The sequence below is a fragment of the Alternaria metachromatica genome (genome assembly GCF_023757995.1).
Source record: "Alternaria metachromatica strain BMP 0045 chromosome Unknown scaffold_15, whole genome shotgun sequence".
NCBI lineage: Eukaryota > Fungi > Ascomycota > Dothideomycetes > Pleosporales > Pleosporaceae > Alternaria > Alternaria metachromatica.
Window position 1 is genome coordinate 121,573 of NW_026055506.1, and position 23,193 is coordinate 144,765.

General features: G+C 51.1%; 9 protein-coding genes and 1 non-coding gene across 10 annotated transcripts; 5 read left to right on the forward strand and 5 right to left on the reverse strand.

Annotated features, from left to right (window-relative positions):
* Positions 1-65: 65 nt before the first annotated feature.
* Positions 66-3,779, reverse strand: J4E83_006584 (uncharacterized protein; the record flags this gene model as incomplete). The annotated part of the gene is made up of 3 exons (XM_049333496.1): positions 66-615; positions 667-967; positions 1,016-3,779. 3 exons carry the CDS (start codon positions 3,777-3,779, stop codon positions 66-68), a joined length of 3,615 nt encoding a protein of 1,204 aa, XP_049187218.1.
* A 381-nt stretch (positions 3,780-4,160) lies between these two features.
* On the reverse strand, positions 4,161-5,353 carry RHP51 (RecA recombinase Rhp51; the record flags this gene model as incomplete). Its single annotated transcript, XM_049333497.1, has 4 exons — positions 4,161-4,981; positions 5,029-5,096; positions 5,146-5,225; positions 5,276-5,353. 4 exons carry the CDS (start codon positions 5,351-5,353, stop codon positions 4,161-4,163), a joined length of 1,047 nt encoding a protein of 348 aa, XP_049187219.1.
* Positions 5,354-5,674: 321 nt separating this feature from the next.
* On the reverse strand, positions 5,675-6,681 carry J4E83_006586 (uncharacterized protein; the record flags this gene model as incomplete). Its single annotated transcript, XM_049333498.1, has 3 exons — positions 5,675-6,017; positions 6,073-6,296; positions 6,352-6,681. The coding sequence occupies 3 exons, from the start codon at positions 6,679-6,681 to the stop codon at positions 5,675-5,677; spliced, it is 897 nt and encodes a 298-aa protein (XP_049187220.1).
* Positions 6,682-7,074: 393 nt separating this feature from the next.
* On the forward strand, positions 7,075-7,785 carry J4E83_006587 (uncharacterized protein; the record flags this gene model as incomplete). Its single annotated transcript, XM_049333499.1, has 1 exon — positions 7,075-7,785. One exon carries the CDS (start codon positions 7,075-7,077, stop codon positions 7,783-7,785), a length of 711 nt encoding a protein of 236 aa, XP_049187221.1.
* Positions 7,786-8,313: 528 nt separating this feature from the next.
* On the forward strand, positions 8,314-10,228 carry J4E83_006588 (uncharacterized protein; the record flags this gene model as incomplete). The annotated part of the gene is made up of 3 exons (XM_049333500.1): positions 8,314-8,907; positions 8,955-9,494; positions 10,073-10,228. The coding sequence occupies 3 exons, from the start codon at positions 8,314-8,316 to the stop codon at positions 10,226-10,228; spliced, it is 1,290 nt and encodes a 429-aa protein (XP_049187222.1).
* Positions 10,229-11,029: 801 nt separating this feature from the next.
* On the reverse strand, positions 11,030-12,712 carry J4E83_006589 (uncharacterized protein; the record flags this gene model as incomplete). Its single annotated transcript, XM_049333501.1, has 3 exons — positions 11,030-11,713; positions 11,769-12,286; positions 12,337-12,712. 3 exons carry the CDS (start codon positions 12,710-12,712, stop codon positions 11,030-11,032), a joined length of 1,578 nt encoding a protein of 525 aa, XP_049187223.1.
* A 1,293-nt stretch (positions 12,713-14,005) lies between these two features.
* J4E83_006590 (uncharacterized protein) lies at positions 14,006-15,049 on the forward strand (the record flags this gene model as incomplete). Its single annotated transcript, XM_049333502.1, has 3 exons — positions 14,006-14,081; positions 14,132-14,552; positions 14,605-15,049. The coding sequence occupies 3 exons, from the start codon at positions 14,006-14,008 to the stop codon at positions 15,047-15,049; spliced, it is 942 nt and encodes a 313-aa protein (XP_049187224.1).
* Positions 15,050-16,038: 989 nt separating this feature from the next.
* Positions 16,039-16,138, reverse strand: J4E83_006591. Its single transcript has one exon. It is a non-coding gene; the product is annotated as a tRNA-Leu (tRNA).
* Positions 16,139-18,142: 2,004 nt separating this feature from the next.
* Positions 18,143-18,907, forward strand: J4E83_006592 (uncharacterized protein; the record flags this gene model as incomplete). The annotated part of the gene is made up of 1 exon (XM_049333503.1): positions 18,143-18,907. One exon carries the CDS (start codon positions 18,143-18,145, stop codon positions 18,905-18,907), a length of 765 nt encoding a protein of 254 aa, XP_049187225.1.
* Positions 18,908-22,338: 3,431 nt separating this feature from the next.
* J4E83_006593 (uncharacterized protein) lies at positions 22,339-23,118 on the forward strand (the record flags this gene model as incomplete). Its single annotated transcript, XM_049333504.1, has 1 exon — positions 22,339-23,118. One exon carries the CDS (start codon positions 22,339-22,341, stop codon positions 23,116-23,118), a length of 780 nt encoding a protein of 259 aa, XP_049187226.1.
* Between the last annotated feature and the right edge of the window lie 75 nt (positions 23,119-23,193).

Sequence of the window (23,193 nt, forward strand, 5' to 3'; positions counted from 1 at the left end):
ACCCCCCCATCCATTTCTCAATCCCTTAAAGCCGCCAAAGAACGCCGCGCTATAACAACCAAGGCCTACAAGATATCCATATCATCCACCGGATCCACAAAAGGAAACTGGCCACTCTCAATCGCCGCTATCCTGTCCAATTCTGCCTGGTACTCCTTGCGCAGCGTATCCAGGGTGATGATCTGCCGTCTAAGCAGCTTCTTGCCCTGACCGATGCCCCACTGCGGCGGGCCTCCGGTTGCTTCTATGCGCTGCTCGGCTAGGATGTAGGCGTCTTCTTTGCTGACTGATGATAAGGTGTTGATGATCATGAGGTAGCACTGTGTGAGGGACTCGTCGGCTGGGTCGTGGATCTTGGTTGATGTTGTCTTGAGACGCTGGAGGCGCTCGTGGAGGATCGATGCGGCGCCGCGGAAGTTGTTACGGGAGATGCGGAATGAGTAGAGGATCTGGTGGTAGGGCGGTCCGGATGCGATGTTGAGTGTCTTCTGGCAGAGGGATGTGAGGATGTTGTCCACCGAATCTGTTACTCCGACGAAGGGGAACTTGAGAAGCTCGGTAGTCTGTGATTGGGCCACCATGGATGTGATGAGCGTCTGCAGGTCGGAGAGTTTTCTAGAAAATAGTCAGTATACGAAGTTTTGTGGAAGCACTTCTTCGACTTACAAGGCCGTGTCCCGATGCCTGATCAGCGCACCGTATGCATCCTGGAATCTTGATGTTTGTATCGAAGCGGTGAACAGCCGTTGAAGCAGGTCCGTCTTCAGTTCCACGTCTTCCTGGCCCATCAAAGATCGCAGTCCCAGCTTCGCAAAGTCGGCAACATAGGAGTATGCTTTGGCCTTCTCGAACAGACCAATGACGTGGCTGTAGTAGTGTGCCAGACCTTCGGAGAACGAGTTTCGCTCCACTTCGGATATGAGATTTGCTTTGTCTTCCTCCGCCACGTCGAACATGGGACCGAGAGCTACAGAGATTAGTATATTCGTGGCAGAATCGCATGTCCAAGACTTACCCAGATAGTAGGCAGGCTTCTGGAAGCACACAGAAGCCAGCTCTTTGTTGCCCAGTGCAAGGTACAGTCGTCCCTTCAGATACGACGCCCAGTGTCCTTCCGTGAGGAACTTGGAAAAGTCCTTGGCGAGCTCGTACTCTTGCTGATACAAGAGTATACCCATCATATCCTCTACCGCGTTTTCAAAGTCATGTTCTTCGAAGATGAATGACAACCAGCCGCGACTCCAGTGGGTAAGTAGACCCGCCTTCGGGTCTTTTGGTAGTGGCACCTCAAAGGCACGACTACCGTAAATTCCCTCGAGGACCGTTTGAGTGATGGGTAACTTCATACCAGTCTTGTAGGTCTCGCTCAACATGCGGTTGAGATTGTCGGATGCAAGGCCGGTTCCAGTCTGGTGAGACCACACTGTACGGGCCAACCAAGAAACGACCATGCAGTCCTTATACCGCAGTAGAAGCTCGGCAAACACCTCAGACGCATCCCACTCCTCGTGTGTCTCTCCCTCTAGCTCGATGAACATGAACAGCAGCAGGACAAGCAGATCAAGCAAAGCATTGTGGTCGTTCTCCAGAGTCTCCTTCGAAACGCACGACAACGCATTCAGCCCGTATCGTGCGATTTGCTTTCTCGACTGAGGCCTGCCGTCGTGCTCGTAGTCCAACTTCCTGATGGCGCGGAGGAAAGTCTCGGTACCCAGGTCCTTGACCTCCATACCGAGCTCTTCAACAAGAGTTGTTACATCTTCGTCAGTCACATGTTGAGAAAGCTCGCTGTTCCCCTCGATCCATTCCATGCGGTCTAAGATTGTGATGTTCCGGCTCTGAAGTAGGTCCATCTCCATGTGACGTTGAACCTTCTGCTGGACGAAGTACGGTAGTCGTTGGCGGAAGGAAGCTGCGGCATTCAGTAGACGTGCCACGTCGCGAGATTCCGATGTATCCAGAGTTTGCCGTAGAGGTTTGCTCAAGGTACGCGAACCGGAGATGACTGCTGCGTTCAGTGTAGTTACTTCCGACTCGCTGCAGTTCCTGATCGCAGAGATGTGGTCGCTCAACACTAGCCACGGCCTGTCAGTAGCCCGATCGTAACTGAGCGACAACGATTCTCCCCTCCGCTTGTGCAAGTCTTTCACCAAGCCGTAGTATGCCTGCCACTCCGCTGTTAGGTCTTTGCTGAAGTCTTCGCCGTGACCGCGTTCAATGGCAAGGGCGACAAGCGTGGCAACCAGACGTTCTTTCAGTGACCCTTTGTGAACTCGGTTTGACCGGTGCCGTATCCCCTCCAAGCCTCTCCTGTATATGCGCAACGCGGTTTCTAATGTCGAGATCGAGAATCGGCCTGGGTAGAAGAGGAACTCGTACCACTCATTAGAGAGATCTTGTTCCGGTTCCAACTCCCGCTCGCTTGGATTCGCGGGATTGACCTTCAGTGCCTCGACGGTCAGAGGACCCGAATCCACAGACACCCAATCATTCTTCCAAGTTTGTGTTCGTTGTTCGGCGTAGTCGGTGAGATCGAATTTGAGAGAGTAGACCTTACTGCTCGGTCCTGACCTGGCGCGTATCCAGATCTCTGAGCCCCTCCAGGTGTTAGGCCCTGGAATGATGTGAAACTCCTCCAGCGTCCATACAGTCGTGTTCATAAGTTCGTCGATCGGCGGAATGAGCTCTGAGTCCTGCGCAGCGTCATAGAATCCATGTTCTTGGTCGTCTGCATCCCTCACGCCCCAGAACTTGAACTGATGCTGCTTTGGCGAGTACGTAACGACGTGGTATAGTGCGCCTCCTACGCCACCCGGAATGTTCACAACAGCCATCAGCATCGACTGTGAAGGTCCGATGGAGTATGAGCCATGGGACTTCTCCATGGCGAAGTCGTCGGCACCCAAGAGGTCGATGTGCGCGCCTGACTTGCCTGACGCAATGTTCCACGACCTGATAGAGTGGTCCAGGCATACTGAGAGGATGTGCTTGCTGTCTGGTGATACCGCGACGGCAGCCGCAGCTGATACAGCAAAGTCCGCGTTCTCGAAGCGAACGGTAGGCTGCGCTTTCCACGAGAGAAGACCGCGCACCGACCAATTGCTCTGCTGGTACCGCGATCCGTCCCAGGTGTTGTTGGCCTTGTCCCAGATCAAGCGACAGATGGCCCCGTCGTCGAGTGTGACTAGCAGTTCGTCTGCGCTTGCGGCGGCCAATCGGTAGGGTATGCGCCCGCTGAAGAGCGCCGGCTCGAACCTCTTGCACCACGTCTCTGAGTCCTGCTCTGAGGCTGCGGGATTGGCGAAGAAGTCGCGATGCAGGGTGATCGTGTAGAGCTCGTTGCCCGTGGTGATTGCAAAGACGGTCAATGCATCGCGGTCGGCGGGCTCAGCGAAAGCGACGCAGAAGGGTCGGATTGGGGCGGGGAATTGGAAGAGGAGCGTCAGGTTTGCTTCGAACTTGTCGGTGTAGTCGTGATCGAAGTCGGTCGCCTGGATCTCGAGCATCTTCCTGTTGTCCAGCACCCGCCAGAGGAAGCTGCGCGGGTAGGCATGGTGCTGCCGAAAGTACATGGACCCATCTGTAGCTAGATGGCGCCTTGTGAAGTCTTCCTCGTCCTTGTCCGCATAGGATTCTGTGATTACACTGCGCTTTACGCTGGATCGTGTGCTGAAGGGGGAATGCGACGGGATCGAAAATGCGATGGTCGAGCCGGGGTAGGCGGGCTCAATGTTCAAGCGCGCCTCTTTGTAGAGACACGTGCCTCCATGTTGGACCATGGTGCTCGCATGCGAAGGGGATTCGGCCGTTGTTGCGGGGCTGAGAGGTTATGGCGCGCGTTTGGGGTCGAGTTGCGGCGGTCGCGCGGAGGTGAAGCTCACGAAAACAATCGTTGCGCGACGATGGATGCGCGAAGCTGGCTGGTGCACGGACGCTTTGTCCATCACCGCAGGCTACCCTGAAGGCAGCCCACTTAGCTCACTCCACACATACTATGGCCATTCAATCCCAAGATAGGCCAGACGGTACTGATGGACAAAATGCGCATTCATTCAGGTAATGTATTAGGATATCATACGGACTGCATAAACGTAAATCGTGTAAAACCAAAAGATCTAGATCGTCACGGCGCCATGACGCCTTGCACTTCATCTCCCTCATCACCTGTTGTTCCTCTCCTCCAGGTCCTTCTCCTTGGGGTCGCCAATACCGTCTTCATTGATCGCGAACAAGCAATCGCTCTCTGGCAGACACGGGCTGTCGTAGATCTTGCACACACGCGTCTCTCCCCTACCCTTTCTCAGACTGAGACGAGTCGTACTTGCGTGTGCAATAATGTTACCTCCAATAGGCTTCTTGGGGTCAGGGTTGAACATGGCACTTGGTCCACCGTCCACTTGCGCAACAACTTGGTTCGTAATTACAACGGCGATACCAAACTCGTCCGCAAGCCGTTGTAGCGTGCGCATAAACTTGGCCAAATGCGTTTGTCTGGCAGAGAGCTCTCCACGTCCAGCGAAATCTGTACGGTATAGTGCGGTGGCGGAATCGACAACGAGCAGCGAAAATCGTGTTTCTGTCATCATCTGTGCGGCCTGGTTGAGGAGCTCCAACTGATGATCCGAGTTGTATGCGCGCGCATAAGCAACATTGTCCAGAACTTCTTCGCCTGAGAGTCCGAATCGATTTGCGACAGCCAGGCAACGGACTGGACGGAAGGTACCTTCAGTATCGATGTACAAGCATTTGCCCTCACCACCTCCCATGTCGAACGGCAGCTGGCAAGTGACGGCTAGGGTATGGCAGATCTGACTCTTTCCCGTTCGGAACTCGCCAAAGATTTCCGTTATGGAGCCTGTTTCGATACCTCCTGCCAAAAGTGTGTCCAGTTGTTTTGAGCCGGTCGTGATAGAGATCAATTCGCTGCGGCGGGAGTGCATCTCGGTAGCCGTGGTGAAGCCCATAGGGACGAGTTTCGATGCTATTGAAGTAAGCAACAGGTGATGGAGTAGTGTCATTGCCACATACCCTCTGCAAGCAACTTCGAAGCCTTCTGTTCCGAAATTCCCTTTATTTGTTCGAGCGCTCGCCGTGGTCTGCCTGGCGTTAGTGGCGGGGCCAATTCCTGCTCAATGGTCTACATACGTATACGCAATCGACTCTACGGTGTTGAAGCCGCCCTCAACGATCAGCTTGATATCGCGTGCAGTCAATCCGTTGACTCCCTGGGGTCTTGTCAGTGTCTGTCGCACGCCCAAAGACCGAGAAAGCCTACCTCAAGCGCAGACACGGGAGTGGGGGCTCCGGGGCCACCCATGGTGCTGTCCTCGAACTGCTCTTCTTCGGCGCTCATCTTGACGGATTTGAGAGGGTAAAAGTTGTGGGAATGTGGTGATATGGAATTTGCGAGGGTGCTGTGCAGAAAGGAAGGATGGGAGGCGAGAGGGCATCTAGGTCAAGCGCGTCACGTTAGCGCCAAACGCGAACTCACATGACGAATCGCCACGCAGCCCTGGAACAGGCTCCAACGCTCATTCCCGACTTTACTCCGCAACACCATACACGCTTCACGCATTAGATACCCCAAGATCGTGTATTGTCATATTGATTTATTCATTTCTTTAATAGTTTCATGGTATCATTGTACGTAAAGCCATCGGTCTTCTCAAAAGACCTACTCGTCATCGCCAAAGAAGACCTTGACCGGCAGCCAAGAGTCACCGCAGACCTTGAAGCGCTCAGGCAGCGCGTTGATCTCCTTCATCTCCTCGTCGGTCAGCTCCCAGCCATCAAGCTGGAAGTTACCCATGATGCGGGACGCCGTGACAGACTTGGGGATGACGCTGGAGCCGCGCTGGAGACCCCACATGAGCAGAACTTGCTGGACAGACTTGCCCTTGTTGTCGGCGAGCTTCTTGAGCTTCTCGTTCTTGTAAAGGGGAGAGTCGGTTGAGCCGAGGCAGGAGTAGGCGGTGGCGTGGATGCCCTTCTCCTTGAGGTAGTCGAGGAGCTTGGGTCTGGCGTCACTGTTAATTGACGTGCGCATGGGTAAGCTGTTGGTATTTGACTTACGAGGGGTTGTTGGGGTGGAGCTCGATCTGGTTGACGGCGGGTGTGATCTTGGTGCGCGAGTCGGCGAACAGCTTCTCGAGGTTCTGGATGGCGAAGTTGGAGACACCAATGTTCTTCACGCGGCCAGACTCGGGGAGCTTCTGCATCTCAGCCCATGTGTCCTTGAAGTCCCAGTCGGGGTAGTGCTTCTTGAGGTCATCGGGGTCGGTCGATGAGGGCCAGTGCTGGGAGGTTCGTAAGCATTTCGTCTTATGAGAAATTGAACTTTCACAAACGTACCATGAGGTAAAGGTCAACGTAGTCAAGACCGAGGTCCTTCAGAGAGGTGTTGATGCCCTCTTCGACGCGCTTGTGCCATGGGTTGTCAAGCTTGGTAGTAACCCAGATCTGCTCACGGGGAACACCAGAGTCCTTGATACCCTGGCCAACCTCCTTCTCGTTGCCATAGGCAAGCGCGGTGTCGATATGGCGGTATCCTCCCTCGAGAGCGGCCTTGACGGCCTCACGAACCTCACCAGGCTTTGATTGCCATGTGCCGAGACCGACAGCGGGGATCTTTGCGCCAGTGTTGAGCGTGAAGTGCTCCTTGGTCCAGTTCTTGGGTGCCATTCTTGCTAGAGTACGAATCATAAATTGAAAGGTAAAGTTTGGGATGTAGGAGGATGGGAAAGTGGCAGGAAGCGCAAACTTTTGAATGGTGAGCTGAGCGAGGGGCACAGCCGACGCGTTGTGTACCCCTCCTACGTCAGGGCCAACATTCACCCATTGCATCGCTATCTCCACCGAGCAACTTTAAGCACCGGCATAAAACCTCCACGTATCAGGTCGCGATTTGCCCGCGGGTGAGGTTAAACTGGTGGGGTGTGGAGAACGATCCACCTGTCGCTAGTGCCCATGAGGAAGCCGGAACAGTTTCTACTTCTTTGCCTTTCTGCCGTTCAACTCCTGCATCCACTGCACCGCCCTCAGCATCCTGCGCTAGCCGTATAAGTGTGGACCGCAATGTCTTCAGGATTCGTCAGTGGCGGCAAAGCGGGTGAAGAAGTCGAGCGCGATGACGAATGGAAAAAGGCCCAGCAAGAGATTGAGGATGCCCGGCGCGCCAAAGCCGACTTAGCGAAACAACAGGATGGAAAAAGTCTTTTCGAAGTTTTGCAAGCCAACAAAGACAAGAAACAGGCCGAGTTTGAGGAAAAGGCGCGTTACAAGCTGCATGTTGCTCTAGATGATGAAGAAGCCGATTACCTGGATTCCGTCTTGGAAAAGAAGCGTCAGGAGGAGCTCAATGTAAAGAAGGAGACTTTCGAACAACTGGATCTATTCCGCAGGCAAAGGGAAGAAGCCGAGAGGAAGGCGAAAGGTCTTGAAGAAGAGAGTTCAGAGGCGCCCAAAGATGAGGATGCTCCGCAATGGGCAGCAGTTGGGCGGAAGAGGAAGAAGGGAGCTGAAGGTGGTCTGTTGAAGGGTGTGAAGCTGAGGAAGTCGAGTTCCGTACCAGAAGAGAAGAAATCCGTGGACGAAGGAAAAGCGAACGCGCAGTCTGAGAGCGTCAAGACAAACGTTTTATCCACCGCAACGAGTGCCAACGGATCGAAGAGTCCTGCGACGACGTCCGGAAACACAACCAGGCCATCAGCAGGGCAATCGACATCCAAACCGGGAAACACACTTTCGCTCGGCCTGGGATATGCATCATCAGACGACGAGGATTGAGTCGTCGCAACACCCGACAGCCACCTTCTAAGGGCAGCGCATACAGCTCAAACTGGCGCACTCGTCGATATGACACTTGCAACGCCGGCCCGATATGATAGTAGTTGCGCTTGCGCAGGTACACATACATGCGATCTGGCAAGCCTGTACCTAGCTGATGCCGACATAGCCGACAAGCAGCCTTGAACCTATTGGTATTGATACCAGGGAGCTACACACTGGGGATATTCACTTCGATGCACGTATGAGAATGGCTCTTCTGCGGGTAGACGAAGAACATCGCAAGACGCGACTTGCTGATGATGTCATTGGCTGGCGCTCGGCGGCGCTTACCTGTTTGTAGCGCCGTACAACGACCGCATTTTCCATCAAAAGTAACTATCAAACAACATACCATCTATCTCGAGTTAACACTCACCTCAAGACTACTCCCATCCGCATTGCACAAAGAATGACCTCGTGATAAGCTGACACTAACCGCCTCCCCTTTCCCAGTGACGCGTCCCGAACGCGCAACGTAGCAACAAAATGCCCCATCAACCCGCCGACAACGAGACCTCTCCTCTCATCGTCGTCACCAGACCCACTGGCCACTCAGAAGAAACCGAAAATGCAAACGACAGTACCATGGACACGCGACTCATTCTCAAGATCGCAGCAGCAATGTACTCCTTCGTCACGCTCGGCCTCTTCAACTCTTCCATCGGCGCCGTCCTGCCACTCCTCTCACGCCACTACAACCTCACAGACCTGCAAGTCTCATCCATCTTCCTCGTCAGCCCCATCGGCTACGTCATTGCAGCACAATGCAGCGATACCGTCCATTACCGCTTCGGGCAAAGGGGAATTGCATTAGCAGGTCCGCTGTTGCAGATCTTGGCTACGGCGACTGCGGCGACGCATCCTAGTTTCGGTCTTTTGTTGCTTGCGTTTACGTTCCAAGGACTGGGTACGGGTCTACTAGATGGAAGTTGGTGTGCGTGGGCTGGGAGTATGGAGAAGGCGAATACGGTGTCTGGGCTGTTGCACGGGAGTTATAGTGTTGGTGGGGCGCTGGGACCGTTTGTTGTTACGGTTTTGACGACTAAGGGGTTTATGTGGTGGACTTGGTATTCCATTTTGGTAAGTCGGTTAAGATTAGACGTGGGGTTTTATGCTGATGAGTATAGGCTGGAGCATGCGCTCTCTCATTCTTGGTCTTGATCCTCGCTTTCCGCAAAGAGACTGCGGAGGTCTATCGCGAAAGCAACCAGTCCAAGTCTCATGACTCCAACGTCGACGTCAAGGCCGTGTTCAAATACCGAGCTACTTGGTTCTGCGCAGCGTACTTCCTCACCTACGTTGGCATTGAGACAGCAATCTCGGGTTGGATCGTTTCTTTCATGCTGCGCAGCCGCCACTCTACCGCTTATGTCGCTGGTCTCTCTTCCTCGGGGTACTGGATTGGCATGGCAGTTGGACGACTGACTCTGGGTTTCGCTACGGATAAGATGGGAGTGCGTCGCGCGACTGGTCTCTACTTCCTCATCGCTATCGGTATCGACGTACTCTTCGCTGCTCTATCATCTGCGGCCGCATCTGTGGCTTTGATGACGACGTTGGGTTTTATCATGGGTCCAATGTTCCCGTCTGGCGTTGTTGTACTTACACGATTGCTACCAGCTGAGCTACATGTTGCAGCTGTGTCTTTTGTGGCCTCTCTTGGGCAGGTTGGAGCTGCACTCTCCCCTTTTGCTATCGGCGCTGTTATTGATGGCTTGGGTATTGGCGTTTTCAGGTTCGCGATACTTGCTGAGACAGTGGTGGCTTTGCTGGTTTGGTTCGCTTTTGCAAGACTGCGCCCGGTTTTGCAAAATGTATCTACGATGCGCCACGAGGACTGAGAGAGCGATTACAAGCTCTGATAAATTTGTAAAGCTACCTAGGTACTACTGCATTCAATCTCAATATGATTGCAAGCTGCTGTCCTGGACAACGTCGGAGAGTTACGTTTCGAGCGTAGACCGAGGTCAAATTCTGGCGAGCTCGGGGTCCCAACTGATGGGGCGGTCTCAAGATGCAGTGGGCTGCGTTGGGGGTAGCCCGGTCGTGACTTCCTCAGCACAAGAAGCTAGCAGTCCACGTGGAAAACGCACTATGATGGAAGGAAGGATCAATGGGAGAATTTGACAGATACACTAAACCCGATTTCCACGAAACCGTACCGTCGTCGCACTCGGAAGATTCCTGTTCTTTTCCGTAACTAACTTTTGCTCTTTTGGACATAAACAACTTCGACAAGAAGCAGAAGAAGCGTCTCCTCGCTGCCGCTAACTCCGCCGCCGCCGACGATGCGCCGCTTTTGGCGGATGACGAGATTGAGCCCTCTGACACCCTCGACGATGTCAAGTCCAAGATCCAGGACAAGGAGGAGTTTCCTCCGGACCAGCAGTACCAACAGTAGCAGCAGTAGCAGAATTAGAAAGAGGAGAAGGCTCTAACCGTCTTAATTGAAGGTGACGATCCGTCTACCACGGTTCACAAGAAAAAAACTGAACATGTCTGCAGACTACGTTGAGATAAAACCATGCAAAGTAGGTAGGCTAAAGTCAATGTAGGCTCTAGAGTGTTTAGCTTTTTCTAGGTTAACCTAAGCACAAGCAAGGTTTTAGGTTATTATTAGTATTATGTAAGGCTTTATTATATAAGCGCTTTATAAAGAAAAATATAATACTTTTTTACTTTAGATTATTAGTACTTTTCTATTTTCTTTTTATACTAACTTAGATTAAAGTAATAGTAGTAAGTAGTTAAGGCCTACTATATAGTAAGGCTTAAAAAGTACTAGTATAATATTTTTAAGCGCGTAATAAATATAATAATATAATTAAACGCGCTAGACTTTTTTACTATAGCTTTTACTACTTTTATTTTAAAGTCTATATTAACTAAATATCTTCTTAAAAAAGTATACGTATATATAGTATACTTTTTAATTTTAAGTACTTATTCTCTAAGTTTATTTTTATTATACTATAATTATTATTAAATAGACGCTGCTACATACTAATAAGTTAAAAGCTAGGCAGCTGCAGTAAGTGTACAGTCGCAGCCAAGATCAAGGTAGTACACAATAGGAATTCTGGGACGACTAACAGCAATGTAGACTTCTCGGTGGTTTCCCACACTGCAGCTAGATAGGATTCGTTTTGACGTAAAAGACAAATGAGCCGTAAACGCCCTCTATACCAGATCCCGCACGCACTTACTGCGCCTTCATAAACCTGACCATCATCGGCGGCGCACCCGCAGTGAAGTGATCCAGAATGCCATCCCAGTAAGCATTCACATCCGTCCCCTCATCAAGCACGACATCAAACTCCGCCACGACCCTCCCAATCACACTCCTCAACTCCATCAACGACAGAGCCTTCCCAGCACAGCTATGCGAACCTGTTGAGAAAGGAATGAATGCCTGCCTGTTCAGTACCAACTCCGGCTTCGTAGTCCAGCGCTCAGGTATGAATTGATCAGGTGCAACAAAGTTTCTCGCGTCGCGCAACAGCGGAAAGATGGGGATATGTACTATCATGTTTCCTGGGATGAAGTGACCGTTTATCTCCATACCTTGTGGCGGCGTGATGCGTTGGGAGCCGAAGAACACGGAGGGCCACATGCGCATCGATTCTTGGATACAAGCTTCTAGCATTGGCATGGGTCGCTGGCAGTCGTAGGTGTTGATGTTGGAGAGGAACTCGGCGCGGACCGCGGCCATGTAGTGTGGGTGTGTGGCGAGATGCATGAAGAGGAAGGTTAGGGCCGTGGACGTGGTCTCGCTGCCAGCGGAGATTATGAGGCGTGATTCGCCGTATAGAAGTTCGCGACCTTCAGGTGTTTTGGGCGTGGAGGTGATGAGATGAGATATTAGGTCCGGCTTCGCATCTCTGACCTAAAGGAGGGTGTTAGCAATGGCTTCGATTGAGATGTAGGGCAGGAATATGTACCTGCATGCGCGCTTTCATCTGGCTGACGCTCCAGTCTCGCCATTCCTTCATGGGTCCGGCGAATGAGGTAAGAACACCAACTGTGTTCATTAGCCACGGCATCAGATACATGTATCCCAAAGCCTGGACGCTGCCCATCATAGTAGCGAGAATACTCGCAGCGACGTCGCTTTGTTCGCCTTTGATGAAGCCCATGGGCTTGCCGAAGGCCAGCGCTGCCATGACGTCGTAGCTGTAATAGCTTGCATAGACAAGCAGCGGAATCGACCTCCCCTCTTCATTGCGCAATCTTGTGAGTAGCTGGTCTGTGAAGTTCTCGACTTGGGGGGCGTAGTCGGAAAGCGATGCCTTCATCGCATTGTCCCAGATCCTGCGGCGCTGGCGGTGGAACGCCTTGTCGCGATTGAGGTGCAACGACTTTTCCATGACGTCAAAGAACGGTCCTTTTGACGTCTGTGACTGAGCCCCGAGGATTGGTTGGATCGCAGCTGTATCGAAAATCGTGAGCTCACGTGGCCCTGACGGTGTTAGCACTGGATGTGGAAGGAAGTACACGGGTTGGACAGACCCGTCCTAACATAATCGCCGTATTGGCCTTGCAGCCGCTGAAGGACTCGATGGTAATGCAAGCTGCTGTCATATGTCTGCTTGACGGCCCACCATCTCGATAGTTTCGCAGCCCAAGGTCCAGGGTAGTCGTTGAGTGGGTGAAAGAAGGCACGGTACGCTCCGATGTACAGCCATAGTGGAACCCAGAAGGAACTCGTCACCAGTGTCGCGGCGATGAATCCAGTGTAATATGATAGAACCCAGTATGCGGTAATCGCTAGGCCAAGGATCTGAAGGGTCAAATGGTCGACTTCCACTCGTCGCAAAATGAACTCGTGCAGGATGACCGCCGATAAAGGTGCGAGCACAAAAACAGCGGTAGGAACCGAGCCCATGGTTTCTTGTGGATGGCACCGGGATCTTGTTTGGGGTTGCTAAAGTTCAGTGTATAGAGTGCTAGGGCGCGGTGGCCGAGGGCTATTTCTCGGTTGCTATCAAGTGAAGGCGACCGCCACATACCACAACCCCTTGAATAAGGGAGCCCTGGGAGTCAGTATCGCACCGTTGTGATTTCAGTGTGTGTTGTTTTTATCGGGAGTACAAAACGTGGAAGGTTTGCATGTGCGACGCGTTTGCTCGGAAGCCCAGAGTCACACGTGGAGACTGGTACGAGAACGCGATCGGCAGCCCCGGGTTATGAAGTGGGACATGGCCAGGTCTCTGTTCATCCTTCTTACCGTAGATTGCGACTGCAGCTGGTGCTCCGCAACAGGAATCTTGCCGCATAGTAATTAGTGTGCAAGGGTCAGCATTGGATTACTAGGTTTTGTTGCACACTATCGTACATAGCCGACTAGCGTCTCGGTGCGAACTCACGTCTAGTTAGTCTTCCAACGTGTCGATATCGTGGAGTTCTCTAGCGGACCAAAGCCGTTTAGTCGTCTGCGAAAGGAAGCATGTGGTGTAGCCTCAATTCTCCGAGCGCCGCATTATTGGATGCGGTTGCGCCGTAACGCGACGTGTGTGACTTTGGTGCGTAGATCAGACTTGGTGCTGCTGAGTGGCGCTTATCCTGTTCAAAGACGGCCTGGAAAAATGTAAGCATGTACATAAGTGTCTGCTAGGCGAGGTGGCGGCAGGGCTACATTCGCTTAGAGCGCATAGGCTGAATGGGAGAACAGGACATGGTTCCTCATTCCATGATTTCATGAATATCTTATCTGGTATTCAATTCGAGCCTCCAACCGTGCAATTTCGGGAGATGCGCATATCCATGAGCGTTGCCGAGAATGCGCCAGCATCTTACGGTTTCACTGTTGAACGGCAAGGTTGTACGGAAAGGATCTTGCGTGTACCCCCGTCTTAAGATCGCTGGCACCTGGCAAGGTAACTCAGGCTGCGTGTAAGATAAGTTCGATGCATGTCCGTGAGAAAACCCAAGGTCCTAGCGATCACGCCTTCCCTTCAAAGTTCCGACTCCTTCTGCGAATCCAAGAAATTCTCCGGCTGTGATGACCGCGATTACGACCATGTCGGGCGTTCTGGATGCGCCACCTGGCGTTGAGGCAGACTTCAGTGGTGAACGGTCGGATCTTCAGAAGAGAATCGTCGTGGTATATGCAGTCATGACGATACTTTCCACCTTCGTGCTTGGATTGCGATTGTATACGCGCATATTCATCCGCCGTATGACCGGCTTGGACGATGCGCTGGTGGTACTCAGCTGGTGCGGCTGCGTCGCATGGATGGTCATCTGTTTCCGAAGTGAGTCTGCCCCTCTGCTTACTCTGATACGCAACTGACCTCGAATGTAGCGTTCCAGTATGGCTTCGGTCAACATATGTGGAATGTGACTATGCAGCAAATGTTGGGCTATACGAAAATGCTCGTCGGTATCATGGTGGTGTATGTCTGGACTCCAGCTCTAGCTAAACTCTCGTTATTAGCTCTGTACTACCGACTCAATCCAGATCAGAAAGTCCAAGCAGCCATCTACGCATTGGCAGTCCTGGTCACTGGATACTCCGTGGCCATCACCATAGTCGCCGCCGGACCCTGCAATCCGCGAACCCATACGGACCAGAAGTGCCTTACAGACCTCAATCTGTTCATGGCCTGTATAAACATAATCACAGACTTCTTGATCCTGTGCCTGCCGATACCGATGTTGCGCGCCCTGCAACTACCTGTTAAACAAAAGATATTACTAGGCTTCGTTTTCGCTCTGGGATCTGGGTAAGTTGCCTCGGGTAATGCATCTGGCGTTCTGCGCTAACGGTCGTTGTAGTGTCGTCGTCATATCCACCGTCCGCATCATCTACGTCTACAGTATGATTAGCGATCCCGACGCAACTTACAACGTGGCCAAGGCATGTATCTTCTCTACGGTCGAGCTCAACGGCGGAGTCATTTGCGCATGCGTTGCGCTACTGAAGCCTTTCATACAGAAGTACATGCCCTGGATACTGGCCCTTTCGAGTGGAAGCGGAAGCGGAGATGGATCCAGGATTCGCAAGTTGAAGATGTTCGTGAAACGGAGCGGGGAGAAGAGTTATGAACTACAAAGTGCAGACGCAGATACAGATGCGACTAAACAGGCTGATGATAGGCCGGATCATCGTATTGCCGTCACCAAGTCATACAGCGTTCAAGGCTCGAAGACGGGTAAAAGCGATGGTGACAGCATGGAAGACCTTTTCGCGCCGAATGCGGGCTGGAATGGTGGTCGGTAGCCATCGCCCGTAGAATCGGTCGGGAATGTGATCGCGAGGACGTGTAAGGAGATTGAAGGGATTGCTTCAAACGGGAGTTCCTGATGATCACGCCGTCGCGGGCTTGGCACAAGCCCGATGGAAGGGACCACCCGTAGAAGGACCAGTACCTAGATAGCTGCAATACGACACCGGTGTTCAATTTTGGTCTCGAAGGTAGCTGAGGGTATCTAAAATGCGCATTGAAAGAAGTGGATATCGATAACGGCGTCGCTCTAACCCATTTGCATCTTCTCATCGTCCTGACGTGGCTCGCTCGAAGAAATGGAAAGCCCCTCCATAGCGACCTTAGCCATATACTCATCCACCATCAACTTGATATTACGATATTGAGTGCTGTTTGGGCCGAATGTCGCGAGCGCATTGCGGAGGGAGGATTGGAGCTAGCCTGAGTTAATGGTGCATCCACGCTCCATTGCCGACAACATTGGAAGTTCTGACACGATGGAAAGAGTGCGACAACATACCGACAGAAGCAGGTCGTCGGGTTGAGTAGGCATGATACCTGATGGGCAAAGTCGACGCTGCTTTTGCTTGATAGCCGATCTTTGTGGTTGTGTAGAGTCCTTATGCGGGATGTCGCGGTCTGCTGGAGAGAAGGCGTGCGCTGGGAAGGCGGTTGTAGTACTGTAGGAGATAGTCTAGGTGAGCAAGCCTTGAGGGTGTGATGAGGAATGGGAAGATTTGGCGTAAGCGAGTGATTAGAGATTGCTGGGAGCTGCCCAGGTGAGATTCGTTCGCAAGCTCAGAGCAAAAGAGAAAAGAAGATCTCGCACTCTACTACGTTCAAAGCATTCTGTGCGATTGATGAGATCTTATCTGCGCTGCGCACCTGCTGTGTAGACTCGTCAGCGCAAGCCACGAGCCAGCTACCACCTCCAGCTTCTACCATCAGCAAAAAAGAGAAGCCCACATCATGGATGCAGGCAAAAAGATTGGGCAGTTAGAAGTGCTGACAAGAGTGGGATTCGAACCCACGCCCGTGAAGACTGCGGAGGATGTTTAGAACGACCTAAACGCAGCGCCTTAGACCACTAAATTGATGTTAGTACTGCGGTTCCCAAGGAGTGGGAATAACGTACCTCGGCCATCTTGCCATTTAATAACTTCATGGAGGATAGAACATTTTGTGCAATCATATACGTGGCAATTATCATGGTGGAGCTGCACTAAGAATAGGCGACGCACAGGCGAAGCCTTTGTTCGCAAGGTTGAGATACCCCACTCTAGACTGCAAACTAAGCGAGTAGATTCTATATGCAAATTCATAAAAACAGAATATTTATTAATATAATTATAGGCTTCTAATCGGCACTCTTAACGCATTATAGACTAAGGTTGTTCGAGCGGGGCAATAATTAAAGTGCGGCTTCTGCGCTCTGCTTATTTATCTAGACTAGGTTAAGACTACTTGTAGACGTTACCGCATTCTCTAAATTTAAACTCTTTGTCTTATTCTAATTACATAAGAGCTAATTTTAAGAATTTCTACGTATATAGTTCTATGTTCTAAATAGTTTTAACGCTAGACTTAGGTTTATTCTAAGAGTTTATTATTTAATCTAGAGTTATAGAAAGAGCTTAGAGACTGCAAAGCAATATCTTACTACGTAGATTACCTTTATTCTAAGTATAATATGCCTTCTTTTAATCTTAATTCTAATCTATTTTTCTTTAATCTAGCTATAATATCTTATACCTCTTATTTGTTATATTAGCTATAATATGCTGCTTTTAATTATTCTATTTCTAGTTACTATTTATACTTTAACTCTTTCTTCTTCTCTTTCTTATACTAGTAAGCATACTTTTAGAGGTTTCTTAAGCTTTGTATACTATAGGTATCTAAATACGTCTTAATAATTAGAATATTTCTATATTATAGGCGCCTAGAATTAGAATATAATATACGCTCTAAGTGCTATTAAATAGACGTAGCTATATAATAGTACTTATCTATTAATACTTATAGTATAAAGTAGCATCTATCTAATAATAATTATAGTATAATAAAAGTAGACTTAAAAAATAAGTACTTAATATTAAAAAATATACTATACGTACGTATAACTTTTTAAAAAAATACTTAGCTAGTATAAACTTTAAAATAAAAGTAGTAAGAGCTACTATAAAAAAGTCTAGCGTATTTAGTTATATTATTATACTTATTACGCGCTTAAAAATTTTATACTAGTAACTCTTAAGCTTTACTATACTATAGGCCTTAACTACTTATAATAATTATCTTAATATAACTTAGTATAAAAAAAAAGTAGAAAAGTACTAATAATTTAAAGTAAAGAAGTATTATATTTTTTTTTTTAAAGTGTTTACGTAATAAAGCCTTATATAATACTAATAACAACCTAAAACTAGTAGTAGTGTCTAGCTTTGTGCAGACGGCGCATGCACTAACCCGAGCATTTCCCGTGGCTACGAGCCCCCTGAGCGATACCGAGACATCTGGCGTGGCTACAGTCAAGTCCGAAGAGGAAGAGGAAGAGAAGGATGAATATGAGCATGAAGTCAGCACCAAGGGGGCGGCGGTACAGCCATTCAAAGAACGGTGCACGTGGGTCTGCCCTTACAAGGCAAGCAAGCAGTGTAGCCACTCGCCAGGGTACTTCCCAACCCTTAGGGGGGTCTCACAACATGTCAGATTAGCGCATCCAGATATTGGGCTAGTAACGCCCTACGAGGTCGACCCCACCGCGGATGGCACACGGAAGATACCATGTCACAAGGGTTGTGGCGAAATGTTTGTCACTCACCAGAAAGCAGTGCAACATGCGAAGGTAAGTTGTGGCTGTGAGAAATGCATGTGAGACATATACTGACTTCATATCTTCACCTCTGTAGTTGCCAGAATGCACTGCAACCCCAGGGAAGAGTTTTCCTTGCCCCTGGAAAACGCACATCGGATGCGACAAGGAGTTCGACACATCTACAGGCTTAGCAAACCACTCGCGTCGCCACGCAAAAGATACTCGCAGCCCGTACCAATGTAAAAACGATGAATGCGGTATCTTTCATGCCGACCTCTACGACCTAGCTATGCACGAGGAACGATGCAAGAAAGGCCCACTATCTAATCGCGAAACCTCATACCGCTTCTCGTTAACCGCTGACGCTGCCAATGGCGCCCCTCCAAGTGTCATCATCATCAACCGATCTTCCAAGGCTCCGCCGCAGTGCTGGAAAGACGGTACAACCTCAATCAAAGAAGGGCTTCCGCAGCTTGGAAGAAAGTACCTTGCACACTATGCCTCGTGGAGGAGTAGCTATTCTGGTGGATCTGCAGTACTGCACAGTTGCTACGAGGCTGTTACGCGATACATTCCAGCGCCTGCGTTCGACAACAGCTTTCTCGGAGAGACACCCAGGCAAAAGGTCTTGCTCCACAGGGCCTTTAGGTTCACACAAGCTATCGTCCACGACATTGAAGCGGCCAATCAAGCTGGGATTAAGCCTACTATAATCTCAGTCGGCGCCGATGGTTGGTTCTGTAGCCAGAAAGCTATTCTTCCGTGGCTACAAGGTACTAGATTGAGCTTCGACTTTGTCGTACGACTCAGCTGCCTGCCTTTAGGCATAAGCGCCCAGCACGCCGATCTTCACTACAAAGTATGGTGGATTTTGTACGACGTGAAGCATATTCGCATGGCTCTTGAGTCTGGGCCTGGTCAAGATCAAAATGAGAAAGCTGACGAGCTGATTGCGGCCTGGAAGATGCTACAGGATAGCAAAGACACCTCCTTCGGTAGGAAGTACGGCCGAAATTACGTTGATCCGAACCTCGAATTCCCGCTGATCGAATGAGCCAGCCACGCCACGCCACTCCTCATGTTCATTGCCATTTATCTGCTTCTTTTCCGCGACATACTGCCATTTAGATCCCACATACTGTGGCTACATCCTCTCTATTTCCTACACTTCTGTCCTATATCATGTATCGATTTCCTGTGGCTACTGCATTCTTTTATATAGCGACCAGATTCGGAGCATCTCTGTACTTTATTCCTGTAACATAGTATGAGATTGAGGCCGGGAAGGGAGGCGAGATAGTGACTTTACTCCCAACCAAGCCCGAGGTTTATTCGTAGCTCATCAATCCCAGTTCAGGTTATTGATGACTCTCCGTATGTGCTGCGCTCCCAACGCCTCGCAGCCCGCCGAACTATCGCATTCAGGTCTCCCGGCATGCAACTGCCTCATCTCATCGCTCCAGGAATGGTTGCCATTATGCCAAGTCTCTTGCCTTGCTTCGCTCTCCTTCACCAAATCCAACAGTGGTCGTGGATTGCTACCTCCGCCGTATATCTCCGTCTTGAGCGCAGTCTTGACTAGCCTCCTCCAATCTTTCGCCTCGATCTCAATGTTAAACCCCATCGGGCAGTCAAGGGTGCCGGTGTGCAAATGTTGCAAAGCTTGGCTGTTGTCGCCGATACGAAATGGTTTCTTCTGACCAGTCTCTCCCATACGCGCAGCTTCGCGATCGACCTCATTCAACACCTTGTTGAAGCGTTCCACTACCGCTTTCATCACAGACACTATTGACTGTACATTCTGAATCGCGGAATATGATTCCTTTGGACATTGCTTACAATGTATCAGATCCGAGAGCGCTGACATTGCTTTTCGTAAGGGTATGATAACTTGGGGAAAGTGAAAGGTAACAACAGCTTGCAACTCGGTGAGTATTAGCCATGTCGTTGTAAGACACGTGCACTGCCCTGAACCTGATTGATCGGGAACTGGGTCGGGAAGACTAGTTGGCTGAATGTCCGGTGGCAGGTCGGGCTGGAAATTCCACAATGCTGGATCCAGGGGCGGGTCCAGATTGTACCTGCAATAACTTTAGCACTGGTCGAGACATATCAAGATAGCTTGACATACATGTTATCAGACCCAGATGCCGTCCCAGACGGATCTTGAAAGGTAAAGTCATAGTGCTGTGGCGTCACGATTCCGCATCCTGCTGATCCATCTGACGATTGCACGTCCTGCAGAAGTGAGGGAGAAGTCAGATTGTCCAGATCTAACAAATTTGGAACACCAGAGAAGTCGTTCCAGACGTTGCTGAAGTCGTCTTGCACTACCGCAGGTAATCCCGTCATCTCGTCCGGTTCGTCCTCTCGCATTCTTTTTCTGGGGCGACCCATCTGCTTTTGCGGCGAATAAACACAATCAATCTTTTCTCTCTCGCAACGAACACATCTTGGAGTGTGGCCAGAGCATTTCAACTTTCGTGTCCCTGGGCATAGTTGAGCGTCGCGCGGGGCAGATGGAAGCCTAGCTTGAGGTACTCACGGCACTCATCACAAGCCGCATGTAGTTTTGCCGCTGGTTGCTTATGCTGCTGCACCATCGTATAGTGTTGGGTCACGGAGATGCTGAGACCAGAGAAGCAATAGCGCTGAAAGTGGAGATGTCGAACCTAGTATCAGAATGATGTTGTGGTTCAGCATGGGATCGGTGATCGTACTCCGAGGACGCCTAAATTCGCCAGCTCTGTATGCACATCCCCATGAAGAATGGCTGCGCAGACTAGCCCCACTTTGATGACGGATAACGTGTTGGATTGTCGAATATCGACACATGGGGTTCGGGGTCCTTGTCTCCACGCATGTTAGGTAAGCTGTTTGATGGTCGACTATTCCAATCTGAAACATAGGTATCCGCGGCCGCATAGGGCCGATTTGGTTGTGCGTAACCTTGGAAAATTCGCAGTGACAGGCGGGTCACATGTGAGTTGGCACTGGTAGAACCAAACACAACAAAACCCGTCAGTTCTGAAGTAAAAGTAGGTGCGAGCGCTAGCCACAGAAGTGAGGCTACGTGTGACAGGATTCACGCCGAGCCGCGCTCATTGTCCAATGCCATGCTGTGCTGGGCTTCTTGCAGCAGGTCGGAGGCTGAGTACGGCTCCGAATATCGATGGGACTGTGCGAGCCACCCTGCGACCCAGCGCGCTGGATGTGGCAGTTTCACACATTCTACACCGCTCTTGACGTGGTATCTTGGACCTTTTCCAGAGCCTACGCGCAATCGCGCAACGGCGTAGAAAATATCAGTGAAGGCACCAATATCGCCAATCAATCTGAGAAACGGAGGCGCATACCGCGCGCATCAGCCAATCTACGATTGATGGAAAGGGCGCAGCTGCTCCGCCTTCTTTTTCCATCTCGCCCGTCTTGGGTTGGCTCTTCGTAAGCACCTCCACCAGTTGGAATACAGAGTGCAGCTGACTGGGGTACCCCATGTCCGATGGCGCGCGCCCTATTGTAGAGGCGCACAAAAGCTGATGCCTGATTGCTAGTGGTTGCGACTCTGGAGGACGGTACTGTTACCATGGTCGCGAGGTTCGACGAGTTTTTTCTGTGGGTAGACGAGAGACCCAAAGTTCTTCAGACGTCAGGAACAGACGCGATTGTACCTGGGATGCCATGGATAGGCCGCGCAACGGCATCCAAGGGTGTAATCGTGCGCGCTCTGTCGCGAACGTGATGCCTGGTTAGCCGCATCGGGCCCTAGGGCTGATGGAAGATGGCACCGGCGGGACAAGTCATTGGTTGGGAGCCACCGGCGCTGCTGCACCTTTTGTGAGTCACAGCAATCGGCCCTTCCTGGCGCCGCGCTCGCTTCGGGTTACTTTTAATCCCCCACTTCCCTCGCTGCCTGAATTTCTCCTTCCTACTCACCTCATCATACTACACCACGAAACAATACACAAGACAGTCACGAACAATGGCTGCCTTTTAACTTCCCCCGCATCTCGCCGTCCGCTAACCGCCGACATATTAATACCCACTATCCCCACTTCAACTCAACCCTCAGAGTCTTCCTTCCCGGAACCTCTGAACTCAAGTCTCGCCTCGCGCAACTTCAGTTCGCCGTCTTCCCTCCCGTTCGACTTCACGTCGACCATCACGGCTTCTCAACAGTCATCATGGCTTTCTTCACCAGCTCCCCACGCCTCCCGGCAACCACAACATACGAGTCAACAAGCATTCGCCCATCCGCAGTCGGACTTCGTGCTCTACGATCAACCTCAGGTCTCCCAGCGGCCTCTGCGAGCACCGAGCGCGCCTCAGCCTGGGCATACGTTTAACAACGGCCAGCACTTCTACGCAAATTCTGCCCCGTCATCTACTACAGAATTCCAACAGCCACGGTTACGCCAACGTCCTCCGGTTCCACTGTTCCCCAGCTCTAGCAACAACATTCCTCAACTGCACAACGTCCCAAACATGGCAGGTACGACGCACGCTTTCCCCGCTCTCGATCGCGAGCTCACGTTCCCCGCAGACTTGAACAGCAACAACTCCTTCGACTCGGGCGCAAGCCTGATGTCCAACTTCAACAACGGAGGCTTTTCTATGGACCAGGTGTCCGCATTCACGGCGATCAACGATCCTTCCGTTGCCGCCGGGTCTACGCGCACCGTGTCCCCCAAGGACATCTTCAATGATGGCTTTGGGTCTGCACCCCCTTCTACGGCGTTCACAAACTTAACTTCCCCTGATATTGGTGATTCCCCCTTCATCAACGATAGCTTCGAGTGCTCCCCGATGTTCAACGGCGAGCCCGTTATTTCCGACACGAGCGACTGGTTCTCCCTGTTCCCGGAGCAGGAGACCAAGATTCCTGACACTGTCTATGCACCTGCTGTCTCCATGCCCATGGACCGCACTATCAGCAGCCAGTCTATGGAGCGATCTGGTTCTTCAAGCACCGGCTCGCCCCTCGTTTTGGACAACTACTCTCGACGCAAGTCATCTGTCACCAACTCACCCGCAACAAACGGCATCAGCAAGTCTCGTCGGCGCAAGGGTCCTCTGCCCAGCATCACCGTCGACCCTAGCGACAAGATCGCTCTGAAGCGCGCACGCAATACCCTTGCTGCTCGTGAGTCGCGACAACGGAAGTTTGACCATGTCAGCACCCTCGAGGCTCGCAACTCTGAGCTCGAAGCTGAGGTCGAAAAGTGGAAGAGCATTGCTATGGCTCATGGATACAGCGGACAATGAATGTCCTCGTCTCTCTCATATGGTTCCCGGTGGTCGTAAGGAGCTGGTGAAGAAACCAGCCTTGCCTTTCGGCAA